At 41.2% G+C, this 7,599-nt stretch overlaps 2 protein-coding genes across 3 annotated transcripts in view; one reads left to right on the top strand and one right to left on the bottom strand.

Moving 5' to 3' along the window:
* Window positions 1–5,672, bottom strand: part of LOC120588093 (protein transport protein SEC31-like) — a 12,960-nt gene extending 7,288 nt beyond the window's left edge. The window contains exons 1-2 of the mRNA XM_039845263.1: window positions 5,648–5,672; window positions 4,093–5,550 (exon numbers count right to left, since the gene is read on the bottom strand). Of these exons, the coding sequence (XP_039701197.1) occupies window positions 4,310–5,550; window positions 5,648–5,672 (1,266 nt within the window). The 3' untranslated portion in view covers window positions 4,093–4,309. The remainder of the gene's footprint in view (window positions 1–4,092; window positions 5,551–5,647) is intronic.
* The window catches only part of PDS5A (PDS5 cohesin associated factor A), a 108,780-nt gene continuing 105,814 nt past the window's right edge, over window positions 4,634–7,599 (top strand). Inside the window, exons 1-2 of one of the 2 annotated variants that reach the window (XM_039844993.1) lie at window positions 4,634–5,099; window positions 5,953–6,130. In XM_039844993.1, coding sequence (XP_039700927.1) covers window positions 5,993–6,130 — 138 coding nt within the window. In that variant the 5' untranslated portion in view covers window positions 4,634–5,099; window positions 5,953–5,992. The remainder of the gene's footprint in view (window positions 5,100–5,952; window positions 6,131–7,599) is intronic. The other variant, XM_039844994.1, reaches the window with a different exon arrangement.

Here is a 7,599-nt window from a genome sequence, read left to right as displayed (position 1 = left end):
AGAGAGAGCGTGAGCTGGGATAGGAACAACTCTCTTAAAGGAGTTTGCAGGAGGAAAGACAATGATTATCTTTTATCATACATTTTGATAAAGGAATCTTCTGCCTTTACTGTAGGGAAGAAACATTTGTCTTAATTTTACTTTCTTGATTATTTTAATCATATCAAATAGGAGGCTGATATCTCAAGCTTCATAGTATAAATAATTGTAATGTGATTGTTCATAGTTTACTCTGAAAATTCTTTCAGTCCTATAATCATTTATCATCCTAGTACTAGTGACGTAAGGAAGAGCTGCAAAGTGGCATCTGTATAAAATATGTACCTCCAAATAATTTCTCATTTTACTGCCACTATTAGAAAAAATTTATCAGGGGGCAGAGTTTCTTTGATTTTGAGGGATATAACAAAAAATATTAAATTATATAATTTTTAAAAATTTTCTTGAGTTTGTCTTTTTTTTCTTTCTCTTCTGGACCTCAGGTGCTCTGAATTGGATTAATCATAATTCTTGGGTTATAAATACATCCTTATTGGCCCATGTATTGCCCTCATTCATTCATATGTTCATTAATACAATTAATATAATGAAAATATGTGAAGCCACCACTCAGCCTACAAATAAAACTTGAATAAGAATATATCCACCTAGTATTCATTCTCTTATCTTGTCCCCCTTTGTTCCCTACTCCCCTGGTACTCCAGGAGTAACCACTGCCCTGACCCTTGCTTTTGGATTTTATAAATAGGTTATTATATTATGCCACTAAGATATACCCACATTGCTTGTACCTGTTGTTGCTTTCATGTTTAAAAATATTTAGTTTTAGATTGCTGCCCCTGCTTGTTAAATAATACTTAATTTTGATGAAACAACTCTAAGAAAGCTAATATAACTAATGATGCAGGTCAGACTTCATATTTTAAATTGAAGAGAGATGTGCATGAGGACTAAGATATTGGACAGAATTCAAATAAAGTCTTTACATTACTATGACAAGTTAATCATTAATGTCTTGGTCATACTAGACCAAAATGGTTTAGACTATATTTTTTGTCTTTTTATCGGTCATTACTGAAACGTGTCAAATACATTTCGTTCACTACAGATAGATATTTTATTATCCTATGCCTAAATACATTTAAGTTTTAACAAATCTAAGCCAAGATGTTAGTGATATCTGGAAAGACACTAAAATAAAGCACCAGTTTTTTAGTTTCATAGAGATAATGACATATTGTTAAAATTTCTGTGACCAGTGGTGCATGGATGATTCATATTTATAATTTGTAAAATTACTCAGGATTTAGCAAGTTATATTTCAAATTGAAAATCAAGTAAGTAATTTCAGATAAACAGAATAAACACATTTTTTTTAAACTGCTTTAAATATCTCAAATATTTTTGCGATTTTACCTGTTTGGTTATATTTTTATCTTAGTTCACTTTCACTGTAAATGACTTTAGTCTATTATTTCAATTCGTCCTTTTAAACAATCACTGTGCCTATATCTACAGAATTCAGATGAACACAGTTCATCTTCTACCCTCATCTGTCAATCACTTCTACAAACTCTATACTCTAGAACTGCACTGCCCAATAGAATAGCCGCTAGCTACATGTGGCTGCTTAGATCTTAAAATTAAATTAAAAATTTTATTTGTCCTTCCCATAACAACTACTAACCCCAGTTACAGTAGCCACTTTTCAAGTGTTGTCACATATAGCTAGTGGCTCCTGTATTGGACAATGCAAGTATGGAACATTTCCATTGTTGCAAAAATTTCTGTTGGACAGAACTGCCCTAGAGTTTAGATCCACAATTTCTCTATAGAATTTGTGGTTAGTAGTATGGTTGAAATAGAGGTTTAGAGATTTATTTTGAAGCTGCATTAGCTGTCATTTTTGTACACAGATTGTATGCTTGTATGTATGTTTATTGCAGGGGTGCTGATTGAAATTATGTAGGAGTAAAATAAGGCTCTTAAAGCCACTTCTTTATTCAATTTATCCTAACCATACCATCACCCTCAAATTCCCCATCCCCAATTCCACCCTCTCGCCCCAAAATTGCACTTTTACCTCTAGGCCGTTTTTCACCTTGTGTTTATCTCTATTAGCTATTGTCCTCCCCATAACGACTACTTACCACAATAACTCGCCATTCAAATGCCCCTTTCTTTGAAAAGCTACCATAGCACTCCTTTTCTAGGCTCACAGAACATGCAGTTTGAATCTCTATTATAGACTATATCGCAGCCTTGCCTCGAATTATGGTTCATTGTATGTCCCTGATTCCTCCAATAGACTCTGATCCTGTCTGTGGCAGGGACTTTGTCTTCTTTTTTATTTTTAGTATTTCCTCCGTGCCTCGTACAACGCTTTACCCACTACAGGAGCTCAATAACTATTCGTTAAATTAACTTTTAAAAAGCTTAGATGTCTAAAAGACATCTTGACTCTAAACCTGCTCCAAGCATAGTCCTCCCCTTCTCAGTGGTTATTTCATCCTTCTAGTTACTTGGGTATAAAACTCTGGAGTCATCCTTAATTTCTCGACTCCTCTCTTTTTCTTATATTTTTTCATCAATGTCACTGTTATGACCATTTCTCTTTGGGATTTTTGCAGTTGTCTTATACTTGGTTACCCTACTTCTACATTGGCATGTCTACATTATTTTCAATTCAGCAGCTACATTATTTAAATCAAAATTTAGTAGAGCTTAGTATATGCCAGGTAATATTCTAGGCACTTCGCAAATGGGAACTCATTTATTCCTTATAATGACTCCCTGAGATAAAAACTATTATTCCTGTTTTATAGATGAAAATGAGGCATAGAAAGATGAATTTGTGCAAGGCTGCCTAGCTCATAGAACATAAATCATATCATGTCACTTCTCTGTTCAAAACAGTCCAATAATTCCCCATTTCAGTCGGTGTACAAGCCAAAGGACACAGGCCTTAAAGGCTATATATGATCTGCATACCCTCTCTTTTCTATTTCCCTCTATAGCGATTTATTTATTTTTTGTTTATCTCTCTCCAAATTAAGCTCCATCAAGGCAGGGATTTTTGGCCCTTTTCTCACCACCAATTTTTTGCTCAGTGCCTAAAACAACGCCTTAAAAATAATTTTTGGCCTTCTTAAAATAATTGTTACACAAATGATAGTATCTCATTTACTGTTAAGTGGAAACAAATGTTTAAGAAAGGAAGTAAAAACAGGAATTTTAGAATTCCTGAACTTTAAAATATACACATTTAATTTATTAATAAATACATTTAATTTATAAATAAATTTAAGAATTTTATTAAATTTATTAAATTTATTTAATTCTCAGGGCTTACTATCTTTTGAGTTTATAAAGTCAAACAATATTAACAAAATAATAAATTATATACAATTAAAATTTATAATAAATTATATACAATTAAAATTTATACAAAACTCCATTTAATAGTAGGTAAATTATTTAGAGCAAGAATGAAAATGAAAAGCATCACTCTTTAGTTATTTAAATGTGACATCTAAAAACGCAGAGAGGGAAAACCTAAAAAGAGACAATCTTGAATAGATTCTGCCCGCTACTTTAAATGCCCAAGAAGAAAGCACAGAATTTTAGGCAGAGTTCTAGCAAATCAGCAACTGTGGCACGTTAGATTCCAAGATGATTAAAATCTCTCTTGTGTAATATCTGAAAAACAATTCAGTACCTCTAATATTTTTAAGATCAAGTAAAGGATGTGGAAAAGACCAGTGGATGTTTATCAAGAATAATTTAAATAATCTCATATTATTTTAAACTATGGTAGTGGTTACTTTAAAAAGCTGAATGCTATTTCATTTTTCCCCCCCAAGTTCGTCTTCTGAAATTATGTTTCTGAGGTTCATTTCCTCAGCTTTTTACATTAAACTGCTCAAACCCACTGCATTGGGTTTTCCTCCAGATGAAAAGTTATTCTTTGGTATAGTTAAAACTTTTTTTTCAATGCGTTCTTCCAGATTCACAAGAACCATCTAGCTAATTTGTAAATATGTTTATTTCTGTGTTCCACCGTTTGAGAGTGAATGGAGCCCAATAACTTACCTTTCAGAGCATTCTTTGAGAACCACTCGACTCTATTTTTATATTTTGCAGCTTTCAAAATATTAATTTTAGAAATCTATAGAGGAGAGGGCTAGCTCCGATGGTTGTCAGCAGGAAAAAGAATGAGCAGCCCACGTTGTGGCATGTTGCAAAACTTTTTCTCAGTTTGCAGATCTTGTGTCCCTAGGGAGGAAATCAGGTCGTTTTCACCGAGTAATTAACTGTCTTTCAACCTGTTCCGTCCACGTCCCTCACGATGACCCCAAAAAGTGATGAACTCATTTCCGCGACGTAAAGATCTGCTCGTCTTGCGTGCCCTCACAGGGCCGCAGGGACGGGGTTTGCTTCCCGCCACCCGGGCTCCTCCTTTGCTAGCCTTTTGGGTCCGATCCTCCCAGAAGCGCTCCGCGCGGCAGGCCTTGGCGCCAACCTGATGGCGGCGCTGTCTTCCCCACGCGCGGCAGCCTCGGGCCCGAGGGAGGCGGAGGCACGGCTGGCGGAGGAAGGGAAAGGAGCGAGGCGCGCGCCCTGCTCTCGCGTGCTCTCGCACCGCTCGCGTGACCCGCCGGTGTGTGCGCGAGGCGTCGGCTCCCGGGTGCTTAGCTGGCCGGGCGCGCGCCGCTGCGAGGGGCGTCCGGGTCTGGATCCGGGACCACGGACCCGGCTGGCTCGAGGTCCGGGCGGGCGGGCCGCCGGGGTCCTGGGCGGACACACGCGCACACGCTCCCGGAGGAGCTTTCTCCGAGACTGCTCTTCCTCGGCCAGACAGAGAGCGGCAGTGTCTCCCCGCCCAGCGCACACTCGCCCCGCGTCTCCCCCCGCGGCGGCTGCTCCTCCTCGGTACCGCCAGCCCCAGCGCCGCTCCGGGGCGGGCGGGCGGCGGCGGCGGCGGCGGCGGCGGGACCCGCAGAGCCGCTTTGTGTGCAGCCCGACGAGGGGCGGCGGCGCAACCACCTGACAGAGGCCCGGGCGCTCGATGCACCTTCCGTCCGCATGAGGAAGAGGAGGTAAAGGCGGCGGCCGTTCGGCTCCCGCCCTCGGCTGGTGGAGGGAAGGAACGGAAGGAGAGACCGAAGGGGGGGCGGCGCGGGACTGAGGCCCGGCGGGGTTGCCGGGAGGTGCTGTAAAGGCCTCGGCTGCGCAGGACCGCGCTGAGTTGCTGGGGGCGAGAGAAGCCGCTGGGGTCCTTTAGCCAAGTTGAAGGAACAAAATGTGAAGTGCGGAGCCGCGTCAGCCGCTTCCTGGCGTGGGGTTTGGGGTGGAGGGCGGCTTGTTTTCTCCTGCAGGGGTCAGGGAGCGGGACAGGGGAGGGGCGGGAGCGTGGCGGAGACGTCGGGGGTCCCGAAGCTCGACCCGGCAAGGGCGTTCGTTCCTGGGAGCCGCCGGTGCGTGTGGGTCCGATTGGGTCCCTAGTTTTGAGGCCTAAGCCGAGCCCTATAGGCCTCGCGTATTTTTTTCCTGAGGGGGCCGACCGGGCAGGGACTCAGGGCTTCTCTCTCAAGGAGTGGGGAGCTTGGGGGCCTCCCTGGACTCCCGAGGCCACCAAACTTCGAACCTCGATGCTTAGAGGTGGATTTCATTGTGAAAGGTGGAATGGGAAACTCCTGGCGCTGTTCTGCGCTTCCCGCGGCCGCAGCGGCTGGTGCCGAAGAGCCTCGTGGGCCCAGAGCTGGCGGGGCCCGCGTGGGTGGGGGCAGCCGCCAGTACCCGAGCCCGGGGGAGGAGCGAGTGGCGGAGCCGCCGCAGAGTCCTCGGCCTTCCGGGAGAAAGGGCCCTTTGCAGATTAGAGATTTTTGAAATGAAAAAAAGAGGTTACAAAGTCTCTCTTTTCCAGTTGAACTTTTGTTTTCTGACCGATAGAGGCCGGTAGAGGACTGTGAAAGAAAAGTTGTCCCCCAGGATGGACTTCACCACGCAGCCCAAGCCTGCCACTGCCCTCTGTGGCGTCGTGAGTGCAGACGGGAAGATTGCTTACCCTCCGGGGGTAAAGGAAATCACCGACAAGATCACCACCGATGAAATGATCAAACGACTGAAGGTAAGCGTCTGGACAGAATATCCACACTTCAGACAGATGTGGTAGAAGGTGCTCTCTCTTATGGTTTTATTACACTGCTAGGCCTGGTTTTTAAAATTTCACCAACCAGTTTTTTTAAGATCTTTTATCACCTTCTCTTTTACCCACTTTGAAAAGTATTGGTCTATCTTGGCCGTGTCTTTGAATAAGTAGTTCTGTGGGACTTAAGTGTTATGGGAAATTAAAAGGAGTGTGTGTGTGGGGGGGGTAATCTTACTGTTTTTCAACATAAGAATTCCACTTTTCAAGTTTTTTTAGAAACATTTATGAGAATATTGTTCGAAGTAGCTTGCAGCCTTAAATGTAGGTAATTGTATATCCTAGAAAGTCCTATTTTCATTATCTGAGGTGACTTGATTTAGGCACAAAAGATATTTTTTAAGTTGTCACAATTTTCTAATATCCAAAAAATTAAGTTTGTACATAGTATGGTTAAACTTTGACAGAAGATACTGACTTCAAAATTCAACTTAAAGTAAGATGATGTTTTAGGTCCACACATTCAAAGGGGTTTTAAGAGAGAGCATTATGGCTCTTTTTATAAGGAGTCAGCTTATTTAGTTTAAGCATGGTGAGTATAAGGTTAAGGTTATAAGTTTCAGCTTTATCTTGGTCAATTTTTTGCTTTCTGTTTCATGGACATAGATTGTGGTCACAGCCTTACAAAATACATGCTATGCATAGTTAATGGATCAGCTTGATGCAGTGATTCTCAACCAGGGCATCTTTGACCAACCCCGCCCCACCACCACCACCACCACCACCAAAGGACATTTACCAGTGTCGAAGACATTTTGGTGGTCAGAATTGAGACTAAGGAAAGACGAGGCAGAGTCCAGCTAGGAAACTGATAATAGTAATCTAGGTGAAAGGTGTTGAATCTTGAATTAGGGCTATGATAGGGGGATATAAAAGATTGGATGATCCGAGAGACAATATAGAATTAGAATCAGACTTGGTGGGAGGTGAGAGAAGAAACAGTCTTGACAGTGTTTCTACCTTGAAGTACTTGGTGGAATGTAATTTTAGGGAATGGTCTTGCCTCTTTGCTCTTAGAGCCTGGTTAATGTTTACAATGTTGAGAATGCTTAATGAATATTTAAAATATTCTTGTAGATTAGTGTTTAAAATTTAATTCTTTGTCGCCTTTTTGGAAAGAATTGGACACAATACCTTCCATTAAAATAAATCTTGATACTAAATATTATAAAGGAGGTGAGGTGCTTAAGTTTATATTGAGTGTTTTGAAATGCTGAAAAATTATGAAATATAAAGCTATTAAGTAAAGTTATGGATTTTTTTATTGTTTTCATATTAAGAATGCTAAAACCTTGAATTCTTGTGATGAGTAATCTGGTGTAAAAAAAAGTTACAACTGTATATACATTTTCCACTTGAAAATAGGTTAAAATATAAATACTGTTAACCAT

This window comes from Pteropus medius, unplaced genomic scaffold (genome assembly GCF_902729225.1).
Source record: "Pteropus medius unplaced genomic scaffold, Ma_sr-lr_union100, whole genome shotgun sequence".
In the NCBI taxonomy this organism is placed as follows: domain Eukaryota; kingdom Metazoa; phylum Chordata; class Mammalia; order Chiroptera; family Pteropodidae; genus Pteropus; species Pteropus medius.
This window is presented reverse-complemented; position numbering and strand designations above follow the sequence as displayed.